This window comes from Capsicum annuum, chromosome 8 (assembly GCF_002878395.1).
Source record: "Capsicum annuum cultivar UCD-10X-F1 chromosome 8, UCD10Xv1.1, whole genome shotgun sequence".
In the NCBI taxonomy this organism is placed as follows: Eukaryota; Viridiplantae; Streptophyta; class Magnoliopsida; order Solanales; family Solanaceae; genus Capsicum; species Capsicum annuum.
Window position 1 is genome coordinate 1,656,306 of NC_061118.1, and position 13,916 is coordinate 1,670,221.

At 29.3% G+C, this 13,916-nt stretch overlaps 1 protein-coding gene across 1 annotated transcript; it reads left to right on the plus strand.

The window, feature by feature from the left end:
- The first annotated feature begins 2,982 nt into the window (after positions 1 to 2,982).
- LOC107838769 (MACPF domain-containing protein At1g14780) lies at positions 2,983 to 13,141 on the plus strand. Its single transcript, XM_016681962.2, has 8 exons — positions 2,983 to 3,433; positions 5,440 to 5,681; positions 7,313 to 7,514; positions 8,341 to 8,415; positions 9,753 to 9,936; positions 11,768 to 11,937; positions 12,143 to 12,207; positions 12,344 to 13,141. The coding sequence occupies exons 1-8, from the start codon at positions 3,182 to 3,184 to the stop codon at positions 12,963 to 12,965; spliced, it is 1,812 nt and encodes a 603-aa protein (XP_016537448.1). The 5' UTR covers positions 2,983 to 3,181; the 3' UTR covers positions 12,966 to 13,141.
- The last annotated feature ends 775 nt before the right edge of the window (positions 13,142 to 13,916 follow it).

Genomic DNA, 13,916 nt, shown 5'->3' on the forward strand with positions numbered 1-13,916 from the left:
TTACTCCAGTGTTTGGTTTTCATCTTGGAGCTCGGTTAATCTGAATTTGTATGAAGAACGTGCTCCCTAATCCCTATGAAGAATTTTTTTTCATATTTTAAACTTAAAATTAAGACTTTAAATTAAGAAAGAAGCAGTCTCATCCATTACTTCAGATCTTTTTATAGTAAAAGATACTAAATTACTCCAAAGAATAAGCAAAGAAGAATTGGTCATTATGATATAATTTCAGCTTTTTTTTTTTCTATTTTTTTTGTTTGTCTTAGTGAAGAACTTGCTAGGTCAAAGTCATTCCCCTTGACTTAAATAAAAATAGTACTTAGCAATACTATTTTTTCTTTTGTTACTTCTATATATATTTTACTTTTTTTTTCTCTTGTTATTTAATTGAAAATTATGAAAGTAAGGAAAGACACACACACATATTTTTTTATGGCTAGTGAAATCAATGAAAATAATATTATATATTGCCTTGCATGATTTAACTTGAATAAAAAATTAAAAAAATAAAAACAAGATGGTATTTAAATTAAGTTTTCCTTCAAAAGTCTAATAAGTTTTGCAGGATATAAGTTGTAAAGAAGTTTTCCTTGACTATATTTCTTTAATTTTTTTTTTATAGTAAATAATCTTTGATTATATTTTTTTAAGAAAAATATTTGACTATTAATGGCACAAAATGTAAAAGTTCAAGCTCCTACACTTTTTTTTTCATCTCCAATATACTAGGTTTTCATTTTACTTGAGAATTAATATTCACTCGTTAAATATACGGAAAATATGTTATTTTGCATCAAACTAAATATTTTATGTGTATTATATAATGATATATAAAATATTTATATTTTTTGGGGTATTATTATTAATGAATGGTTATACAGTGTAATTTTGTTTAATTAAGTTTCACTCCCCTTTTCTTTATTATTTATTATAAAGATACAAGATTATTAGGTCATAGAATGTGAGCTAACTATCAAACTAAAATACATGCTTTTTCCATTATTGTCATGAATATATATATTTTATTGTTTAATATTGAGATTAATTAATTAAAAAATCAAGAAAGATCACCACCTTGCACATGTGAGAAGCTACTATTGATTTAAAATTTACCATAAATATAATAGCTAATAACTACAAACAAAATTGTTGTTATAATGAGGTTTGACTGTATATATTATTAATATATCTTCGTTGGATGTATTATGCATCACGATAGATCTAAAAAATAATAAAAATTATACCGGGTTCTAATGTATCTTTACAAAGGAAAAAAATTATCTTTATTGGATGTATCAGGAGCTAATTATGTATATCGACAGACCCAAAATCAGAATTTTCAGCAATTATGCAAAATGTTGAAATTTTCTGTAATTAAGCTCCAAATTATCAAAATTTATGATATTTAAAGATTTCTTATACAATCAAAATGTATATAAGATAACACATTTTTCTTAAGATTAATTTGAGTCTTTTGTTAGTAAGTTACCTTATACCAACATACCATTGCCAAGAACTTATTAATAAATTCATTAAATGTCAAAGTCAAAATTCTGAAGAGTGATATACCACAATGTCCAAATTAAATGTGAACACTACCAATTATATTCAATTATTAGTAAGATACTTTTGAGTTTTGATCAATTCAAAAGGGTAAAAGGGTAAATTTTCATAATCTAGGTTTAGTTTTTCTAGTCTCTTTTGGTAGAAATCAATATGTACTGTAGTATATAAAGACAAGTAAAGAGAAAATTATCTGAAATATATTTAAATTTTGAGGAAAATTGTTGTAACACGCATGAACTTTGTGAGGGTCCTATGATCCGCTAAACTATTTATTAACATATTTTATTGATATTTATCTGCCCTAAACTCTTTTATTTATTTATTAGCATGTTTTATTTATTTATTAACTTATAAACAACGGTAAAATACACCAATAAAAAATTCAGGGAAGGGGAGGGGTCACAGGACTTCCGCAAAATTCAGACGTGTTACAATAATTTTCATCAAAGTTTGGATATATTTTAAATCATTTTTTCAAAATTAAATGATTCCACTTATTATAAGTAGTTATTATAGAAGGCAAAATTTCAGAAATAACTAATGTTTAGGCAATAATGAGGTACCATAATTAAAGTTTGCTTAATTATAAAGCATAGCTAAATATGTAAATTAGAGATTGTGATATAAAAAAAGGTAAACTTTCATATTGTAGGTTTAGTTTTTCCAGTCTTTATTGGTACTTTTCTTTTGGTAGAAATTAATACACTAAATAAAGAAAAGTAAATGGTTCCACTTATTATAAGTAGTTATTTATAGAGTATTTTATTTTTAAATGACCAGAGAACTATTTTTATTGTATAGAATTAAAATAAATCTTTATAGTTTGGCGCTTTTCCAAATTTTGCATATTGCAAAAGCTTTGTGCATCGAGTTATTTTTTTTAATCATGTTGTATAGAAATTAAATCCAACTAATTAATTGAGATTAAAATTTTATGCTTGTGTTTGTTTTTATCTGAAATATCATCATTGTTCGGATAGAACAGATAAGCAACTTATAGTTGAGGTGCGTTTTAATAATAGTTGGTGATAATTCAGACAGAAAACTAATCTCACTTAATAGTTTGAATATAAACTCAACAAATCAAAATATTTTAATTTTTTTTTTTACCATCACGTAAATTAAACTTTAAATCTTGAATTCATCCTTGCCTCATTGGAATTCATTAACTGAAAAATAAATACTCCCTTCGTTTCAATAAAAATGACCTAATTTAAATTGACGCAAAATTTAAGAAAATAAAGAAAGATTTTTGAATCTTGTAATTTTAAATTAAAATTATATCAAATACATCAAAATATTCTTTAATTTTATAATTCTAAATATTAAAAAGTTAAAATTAAAATATTATTAAAAATTCATATTTTTTTTTAGAAGGGAGGGAGTATATAGCAGCTAACAAACAAGAAAGAGAATGAACTTTCCCACAGACCTTCCTATCAAGTCATATATTCTCATTTTAATTTCTTCTCTTATATATATATATATATATAAATCAATAAATTAAAACTATAGTCTTAATTAACATTCACACACATTATCACCTCTTCTTCTTCTTCTTCTTTCTTCTTCAAATAGCAACATAATTAACCCCTCCAAAAAAAAGTCCAAAAAAATGAGTAATTATTATGGGAAAAACAATATAGTAGAGAGGGCAATCAATAGTTTAGGCAAAGGTTTTGATTTAACCTGTGATTTTAGATTAAAGTATTGTAAAGGTGATGAAAAAATAGTGTTATTAAATGAAGAATTGAGAAAAGAATTGATGGTGCCTGGTTTTGGAAAATTTGAAAATGTATCAACTGATATTAAATGTGATAAAGGTGATAGAGTTAGATTTCAATCTGATATTCTTGATTTTAATCAGGTATGTTTTTATATTAATCTCTTATTATTATTATATATTCTTTCTTCTTCTTTTTTTCTCTCAGCAAGTTCTTTAATGGAGTATTTGGTTGGAATGAAAATGTTTTTTTTTTCTTGAAAAATATGTGTTTTTTGAAAATTTTTCGGGTGTTTAATAAGTAAGCAGAAAATTTATTAAGTATAGTCACGGAGTCAGAATTTTCATTGAGAAAGTTTAGAAGTAAATATACGAACTAACCTAGGAAGGTTTAATATTTATATATATATATATATTAATCACCTAAAAATAATATAATTTCTTATTGTATGTTGTTTCTTTCTTTTTTTCTCTCTCAACAATTCTTTAATGGAGTATTTGGTTGGAATGCAAATGTTTTTTTCTCTTGAAAAATATGTGTTTTTTTGGATTTTTTTTCTGATGTTTGATAAATGATAAGTAAGCAGAAAATTTATTCAAGTATGTTATTATATCTTCTTTTCTCAGTAAGTTCTTTAAGGGTGTGTTGTACAACACTATTAGTCGTAGAGTCAGAATTTTTATTGAAAAAATTTTACGACGTCAGAATTTTTATTGAAAAAATTTAAAAGTAAATATATAAAGTCAGAATTTTCATTGAAAATGTTTAGAAATAAATATACGAATTAGCTGAGAATATATATTTATATATATCATGTAAAAATAATATAATTTATTATTCTATCTTTCTTCTTCTTTTTCTCTCAACAAGTTCTTTAATGGAGTATTTGGTTGGAATGATTTTTTTTATTTTTTTTTTAATGAAAAATGTATTTTTTTGGAATTTTTTTTGATGTTTGATAAGTAAACAGAAAATTTATCTAAGTATGTTATTATATCAATCTCTTATTATAGCTTCTTTCTTCTTTTCTCAATAAGTTCTTTAAGGTGTTTTTATACTAGCACTGTTAGTTGGGGAGTCAGATTTTTTATTGAGAAAATTTATAAATATACGAACTAACTGAGGAGGTTAAATATTTGTTATATATATATATATAAATATTTTTAATCATGTAAAAATAATATAATTTCTTATTTTATGTTCTTTTTTTCTTCTTTTTTTCTCTCAACAAGTTCTTTAATGGAGTTTTTGGTTGGAATGAAAATGTTTTTTTTTCTTGAAAAATATGTAGGTTTTGGACTTAGTTTCTAGTGTTTGATAAGTTAGGAGAAAATTTATTTGGGTAAGAGTTTGATCACGAGAATTTTTATATTTTTTTCTGAAAAGTTATTTTATTTTAGTAAAAAAGTGAAAATAATAGTGTTTGCTTATAAAAATTATTCACTCTGATGAAAATGATTTTTAAAAAAGTAAAACTTATTTTTACTGTACCCTGGCAAGATATATTGAGGCCTTTTCGATGGAAATTGTACGTCGAATTTTATGTTCATCCTACATGGTTATATGTCAGTTAATGGTAAAGAAATTGATTTCGGATTAAAATTCCTAGTAAATGATCTTGGATGAAAATTCTGCTAGCGCCATCAATTTTAGAACATTGATTTTAGGCATATTTCTTATAAAATTTCAAAAACAATTCTAATTTATATTCTTGATTAAAACAAAACACCAACTCTAATTCTAACTCTGAAAAATTATAATTTTTATGTTCAAATGAAACGTAAGAGTATTTGTGTATGTATAGCTTATTATAGTCCGTTGAATATTCTTTATCAAAAAATTATATTATACATATAAACAAATATCTTATATATATACATAGAGAGAGAAAGATTAAAAATACTTTCTATATGTGTATTAAATTTTAAACACTTTTAACTAAATTCGTGACTTCATCACTAGCAGGATGTTAGGGGGTAGGAAGGAAACAATTTCTATGAAATGCCATTTTATTTCTTATCAGACGAATCAAACATGAAAGAATTGAAAAAATATTTTTCTTCGTACCAAACATATATCCTAAATATTTATTATTATTATTATTTAAAAATCATTTGATTTTTTTAATTTTTTTTTGTGTGTGTGACAGATGTCTGAATATATTAATAGGAGAAGTTCAGTGGCAGGAAAAATACCATCAGGATTATTTAATTCAATGTTTGGATTTGAAAGTGGTTCATGGTCAATTGATGCATCAAATACAAAATATTTGGGACTTGATGGTTATTTCATCATATTATTTGATGTTCATATTGATAGATATTCACTTATTTTAAATGATCAAGTTATTAATGATGTTCCTTCTACTTGGGATCCTGCTGCACTTGCAAGGTAATTAAAAATATTCCTCTTTTTTATTTTTTTCTTATTTAATTTTGGAAAAATATTTTATTTTCATCTAGAACTATATACGAAAATACTGAGACACACTTGAATTTTAGGAGGATCCTATCTCCTCTGGACTAATTAAAATCATATTTTTGACAATCTTAGTGTCTATGTAGCACATACGTGGCACACACATGTGCCTAAGTGGACCCTTCAGTGTGTTGTGCCACGTATGTACCATGTAGGCACTAAGGTTGTAAAAAATACGATTTTAATTAGTCCCTCCTAAAATTTGGTTGTATCTCAGTTTTTTCGCGTATAGTTTAAGGTGGACATAGAGCATTTTCTCTTTAATTTTTGATATTTGTTTTGAGATTCGATTAATTAGAATTGTGCTGCGTGAGATTTATTTAGGAGGAAAATACTCTATTTTTAAATTTTCTTTGGGAAAAAAGGTTCGAAATATATCTAAACTTTGATGAAAGTTATTGTAACACACCTCAGCTTTGCGGGGGGGGGGGGTCTTATGACGCCCCTAGACCATTTATTACCGTATTTCTGTGGCATATATTTGCTTAGCTAGACCACTTGATCCTTAGTTAATGGCGTCCAAATATGGGCAATAATATTGACCTTAATTAAACAATTGGTTACTAATTCAATAATAGAGAACAGTAGAAGTCAAAAATCAATTATTCTCTTTTTCTTAAATAAAATTATACAGGTTCATAATTTTTTATTTTTTTTTGACCAAGTCTACTTATATATATTTATGTTATGAGTAATTACTTATCACAAATGTAAAAATTTGAAGAAAGAAAACTTGGCAATGGGAAGAATAAGTCTAACTAGAATTTATTTTAGTCAAATTGAATTCATTTAAAAATCATTTAGTTTTTTAAGAAGATAAGGTATACTATAGTGTAGAAAGATGACAATCCACCTTTATTTTTATTCCGTGGGGCTCAATTAATTTGAATTCATGTTGAAAAGTTTTACTTTATGGTTAAAGCGCTTTTTATGAAAAAATGATTCTGTATAATTATCGCACAATCAAAATGAAGGATGGATATCTCGTATTCAAAAATTAGTCGAGCGTCTCAGTTCAACAAGATCCAATTAATTTAATTTAATTTTCTCTAATGAATTATTAGTGTCTACGAATTAGTTCGATCCAAAACTTGAAAAATAGAGGAGTATAAACAGAAAAAGAATTTATAAGTAGTTGTTAATTGAGCATTTCGATGTACTAAATTTTCACTATGCGCGGAGTACAGAAACAGGGCGAATCACAAGATTCTATTGGTCGTAAACTTATCTTTATTTTTGCAAGCGAATCCTTTTCAGCGAAAAATTATATATTATATATTATATATACATGGTTAAAATTATTTTGTATATATATATAGTAGATGTTGAACTCCCTTCGATTAATTCGTTTGTTTAGAAAATTTTGATTCCCCCGCTGCTTAATTACCCATGACCATGATTTTTTGATCATACAACACAATTTTATCAATTACGTCAAGAATTTATTTCTACGGAGTCTATATCAATCAATATTTGATGTATGACTAATTGATTATATATTTTTTTTTAATGCAATGAAATTAATTGTTTATTAATTGTGATAGGTTTATTGAGAAATATGGTACACATATAATTGTGGGGCTAAGCATAGGTGGACAAGATGTGGTCCTAGTAAGGCAAGACAAATTATCAAACATGGAACCATCACAACTCAAGAACCAATTGGATGAACTTGGTGATCAATTATTCAATGGCATGTGTAACTTTTCTCCACACCAATGCAAGTCAAGAGAACAAAGGCATCAGGTTTGGTATTGACTCGGTGTTCGATATTTGTATTAGAGTTTTGACTAAACTGCAGTGATGGAGTTCGAGTTTTTATTGAGGAGGTTCAGAAGTAAACATATGAACTAGAAGAAGGGGATTTAACATCTACTTTAGCTACATAAAAAATATTTCTATTCATATAAAAATAGTATAATATTTTGTCGAAAAGGGTTCGGATGAACCTCCTGGCCCTGCTAAACTGGACTCTCAACACGTAAGACCTATTAAAGGAGAAGAGCTTCTTATAAGGATTGTTATCCTACCTAGGACTCAAATTTGAGATCGACCTCTAATTAAGGATAGACACATAGACAGAACTAGCTAGCGCTTCAGTTACGGGTTCGGTCAAACTAGTAGCTTTTGTCCTAACCTTGTATCTGTATTAAAATATAGAGATAGGCATCCAGTACCCCCTCGAATTAAGGCCAAAGTTGCTACGACACACTTTAACTTTACAGGGGTCACCCTGAACTCAATTGTAGCATATTTTTTGTCACCTTTTTGAGCTAACTAAACACCTTTATTACATAAAATAAGCCCATGACAAAGATGACACGTCAGCTAAAAAGGTTGACAAAAGGTGCCATGTCAGCTATAAAAGATAACACTAATACGCTAAAATTTAATTTCTTTTTTTTGGCGCGCGGGGAGGGGGGGTGTGCGTAATAGGACCCTCGTAATTTGATCATAGTTCAGGAAAACTAGATGCTAGCTTTACTCTAAAAATATATATATTAATTTAAAATACTAGAATCTCGAATCTGTAAACTTCAAATCTTGATGATTTTTTTTTCCGTAATTGCAGTCTCTGGAGGCATTCAATATTTTTGATCCACAACCAAAAGTCTTCCGCAGCTTCCCATCAACTACAACAAAAAATGTAAGTTGATTAATTTTATATTTTAATTTTCAAAATTCTTGTTTTCCATTGTTATATATTTGAAAAAATGCACTTACATATTAATTCTTTCATATAGTATTTCATAATGAAACTAAATTAGTAATTTAATAATACCAAAAATATTATTTGACCTCTAAAAACCCCAAAAAAGACTTGAATGAAACATTTTTTATTTTTCATTTTGTTATTGGTAGGTTAATTTTCTTGCATTGATTTGTATCATACATAGTCATAGGTCCAATTCTCCAGCTAATAGTGTAAACTTTTGACATTAGAAAACTTCTAATAACATATATATTTCAATCACACATTAGACATTCTTTGAATTTACCCCCCAAAAATAGCAAAATATAAGAAGTCTTAAAGATTTTCAAGTCAATATTTAACAACTATATCTCTAAGAATAAATAATTCAAGGTGAGATAATTTTATATACATTCTAGCTAGAAAAATCAAGAAATCAAATTTTAGCTTTTGGTTGACAATCAATAAACAAAATGAATAAAGTTCTTTTTGTGCACGAAGTATCATGCGTTCACATAGTACTTTGAAAGGACTGTATTCTCAAAAAAAGTGTGATATAGGCCATCTACGTAGCCGGATGGAGCAAACATTAGTGGTTGATTCTACGATTTGAATTTGTACCTATGAGTCATACGAAAATAATTTTATCATAACTCTAAGATTCTCTTTTGACACTTAAAAACACAATTTTTAGGAAATTGAAGCATGAATAAAATGGTGGAAGAAATATTATTTTCCTTTACTAAAAAATTAGTTACAATCAAATAAAGAAGATAAAAGCATTCATACTCCCGAACTATGGTCAAAGTTGCTACGACACATTCTAACTTTATAGGGGTCTTATTACTCTCCTGAACTCAATTTTAACGTAATTTTCTCATCCTTTTGTGCTGACGTGACATCTTTAATACATAAAATAGCGCCCGTGTCAAAGGTGCCACGTCAGCTAAGAAGGTTGACAAAAAGTGTCACGTCAGCTAAAAAGGTTAAAGAAAATACGCTAAAATTTAATTCATGATTCTAATAGGACACCTTAAATACATAAAATGAGACCCACGTCAAAGGTGCCACATCAGCTAAAAAGATTGACAAAAGGTGCTACGTCAGCTAAGAAGGTTGACAAAAGATGCCATGTCAGATAAAAAGGTTGATGAAAATACGCTAAAATTTAGTTCAGGGTTGTAATTGGATCCCCGTGAAGTCTGAATGTATCGTAGCAAATTTGGTCATAATCCAGGAGTACTAGATGATTTACTCAATAAAGAAATTGTAATTTTTTTATTTTTTTGCAGGGTGTTACTGTGATATGTTCAAAAAGAGGTGGAGATTTAACAGCAAATACACATAGTGAATGGCTTCTAACAGTGCCATCAATGCCAGATGCTATTGCTTTTAGCTTCATTCCTATTACTTCACTTCTCAAAGGTGTTCCTGGCAAAGGCTTTTTATCACATGCTATCAACCTTTATCTTAGATGTAAGTGCCAAAAAAAAAAAAATACTTTTCTCTTTTTATGTAGTATCAAATTTGTAGCAACGGTATAGTTATCTCTGTGTGACCGACACGATCTATATTCTATACTATAGTTATCTATGTCTGATCGACATGATATATAGTATAGTTATCTATGTGTGATCGACATGATCTGTGGCATAGTTATGTTTGTGTGATTACATGATCTATTGTGATCTACACGATCTATAGTATAGTTATGTCTATGCGATCTACATGATCTATAGTATAGTTATGTTTGTGTGATCTACACGATCTATAGTATAGTTATCTATATCTACACGATCTATAGTATAGTTATCTATGTGTGATCTACACGATCTAGAGGTCACATATATGAGTCGTAGAATTAGTTATCTATGTGTGATCGACACGATCTATAGTATAGTTATGTCTGTGTGATCTACATGATCTATAGTATAGTTATCTCTGTGTGATCTACACGATATACAGTATAGTATAGTTATCTCTATGTGATCTACACGATCTAGAGGTCACATGTATGAGTCGTAGAATTAGTTATTGGTGCTTACGTTAGGGTGAACTACCAATATCACAACCCCTTAGGTATTGCCCGAATCGGGCGTTGTGCAAGTATGGGACGCTTGTGCATCAGACTGTCCTTTTTATGTAGTCTCAAATTCATAGCAACGGTATAGTTATCTCTGTGTGATTTACAGGATATACAGTATAGTTATCTCTGTGTGATCTACACGATCTAGAGGTCACATATATGAGTCGTAGAATTAGTTATTGGTGCTTGCGTCGAATCAGACGTTGTGCAAGTGCGGGACGCTTGTGCATCAGACCATCTTTTTAATGTGGTCTCAAATTCATAGCAACGGTATAGTTATCTCTGTGTGATCTACACAATCTATAGTATAGTTATGTCTGTGTGATCTACACTATCTACAGGTCACAACTATGAGTCATAGAATTAGTTATTGGTGCTTGCGTCAGGGTGAACTGTCAATATCACAACCCCTTAGGTATTGCCCGAATCGAACGTTGTGCAAGTGTGGGACACTTGTGCGTTAAACTATCTTTTTTATGTAGTCTCAAATTCATAGCAATGATATAGTTATCTCTGTGTGATCTACACAATCTATAGCTCACAAATTTGAGTCGTAGAATTAGTTATTGGTGCTTGCGTCAGGGTGAACTGCCAATATCACAACCCCTTACGTAATGCCTGAATCGGAGGTTGTGCAAGTGCAGTACGCTTGTGCATCAGAGTGTCTTTTTAAAAATGTAGTCTCAAAATTACACTACCGATATAGTTATAACTTATAAATATATAACCTATAGGTTATGTATGAATTTGAGTTGTGGAATAGTTACTGATACTTACGTCATGATAGGCTGCCCCTGCCTACATCACATCTCCTAGGATAAGGCCTTTTTTCGAAACCCTATATTGAATGCGCGATGCTTAGTCCACTAGTAGTTGTAAGGCTCGCAGTATTACTCTGATAGTTTCTTGCAATTCGACTATCGTATTACTTTTTTATAGTGTGTCTTTTTAGGTTAGTTTTGTCATATTTTCTTTAGTATTGTCTTTTGGCTTCTTCTCTCTTGTTATTTTTTTTTTTTCGATCTACTTTTACTTAAATCGAGAGTCTGTTTTCCTGAGATATGAGTAAGGTTTGTGTATTTGATAATAAATTCAAACATTAAATGGTGGGAAAATATGTTAGTTGAAATGTATATTTCATACAGATTGTATATTTTTATTTTTTGAATAATTTAATGTATATTTTTTATATTAAATTAAAATATTGTATTTTTTGTGCAGACAAGCCACCTATAGCAGATTTGCAGTACTTTCTGGATTTCCAAGCCCATAAAATTTGGGCCCCTATTCACAATGATCTTCCATTAGGCCCAACAACAAATAGGTCCATTAGACCTCCATTTCTTAATTTCAATTTGATGGGCCCAAAGTTATATGTAAACCCAACTCAGGTAAAAATCTCTAATTAATACTCCCTTGGTTCGATTTATGTGACGTTATCTGACTGAATACCGAGTTTAAAGAATTAAAAAAAAGACTTGTTATGACGTATAATCCAGATGTATGTAAAGCTATATCGCTCGTATCTAATGTACACATTGAATATCTGGATCGAAAATCGAAATTAATTATGTTATATCTTTACTATATTATCAGGTAATTGTTGGAAAGACACCAGTAACTGGCATAAGACTTTATCTTGAAGGAGTGAAATGTGACAGGTATTTTTTTATCCTAACCAAATATATTCATTTTATGTGACGTAATTATTATTTGTAGCGTTAAAAAAAAAAGAATAATATAAATATACACACAGAAATCTCCATCAAGAATTTCAACTAATTAGAGGTGTTTCAGGCTGGCCATACATCTACAACACTTGGTAAACACACCAGTACTACTCCAAGACAAAATAGATGACCCGCTGACGTGGCGCGGGTCGGAAGACACACTGGATGATGGATATTTGGAAGCCATCCAATGGAAAAAATTCTCCCACGTATGCACGGCGCCGGTAAAATACGATCCGAATTGGGCACCTTATGAGAATGGCTTTAGTTTTATCGTAACAGGCGCTCAGCTTCACGTTAAAAAACACGATACGAAGAGCGTACTACATCTCAGGTTGTTATATTCTAAAGTTTCAAACTCATGCATCGTACAGTCTCAGTGGATGCAATGTGCCTCCGACAATAGCACGAAATCATCCTCCAGTTTTTTATCGACTATTAGTGGTGCATCCTCGATACCCGGTTTTTTATCCGATAAACCGGTCGTCGTGGATTCGGGCGTTTACCCAACCGGCCCACCGGTCCCCGTCCAAACACAAAAGCTACTAAAATTTGTGGACACAACACAATTGTGTAGAGGCCCATTGGATAATCCGGGTCATTGGTCCGTCACCGGGGCCAAATTGGACCTGGAAAGAGGGAAAATCTGTTTGCGCGTTAAATTCTCCTTGTTGAATATATGCTCTTAATCCTCTATCGTCTTCACTTTATACTGCTTTTGACTTCATTCACAAACCTGGAAGTCGAGATCTATAATTCAGGGTAGAAAGGTTGTAATTAATTATATTTACAAATTTACTTGTATTATGTATATATCATGGGTAAAATATAGAGCTTTGAGTTTTATGGCAGAGTTATTTATTTATTTGTTTATTATTGGCATATAAAATGAAAAGGGAATGGGGGCATAGTGAAGTGAAGTTTTTTCTCTATTTCAAATAAATATCATGAAATTTTGATGTATTTTAATGTTATTTGTTTTTTTTGTTGAGTTAAACCTTTTCTTTTTATTTTTCTTAATTTTTCACTCTGGCGTTCGATATCGTACTGAATCCGGATTCTCCCGGAACATCCGAAATTGGTGGTAAAGCACTCTTCGAGGCATCTGATTAATGATGAAAAAGTGCTTATCATTTCACCGCAACTGTTGTTGATAGAATTAAACCTTAAAATATTTTGACATCTTTAAAAATTGTTGAAGAATCAAACCAAAAGTGAAACTAAAAAAGATTGCAAAATGAAAAGAACAAACAATATATTTTTTAGTTTTCTCTTCATTATTATTGTTTTTCTAGTGTATTTGATGAAACATATATAGTGACATGAAATGGTTAAAAGCATATATCAAAATTATTAACACATAAAAGGTCTAAGTTTTAAGAGAATTACATTCAATTATCTTCACAATTATTTAATGTTTAGGCACCTAAAGTTATCAAGATAAACAATGGGGCCCTAAGTTTGCTCATCAATGCTTTAATGAAAAACAAGCAATCATAAACAATTCAACAAAACTAGTTGTCTAAAGCTAAATTTATTCGAAGAAATTGATAGTCGATAAAGAGATAAGCATCTAGTACCCCCCGCCCCCTCCCGAACTAAATTTTAACGTATTTTATTTTGTCAATCTTTTTAGCTGA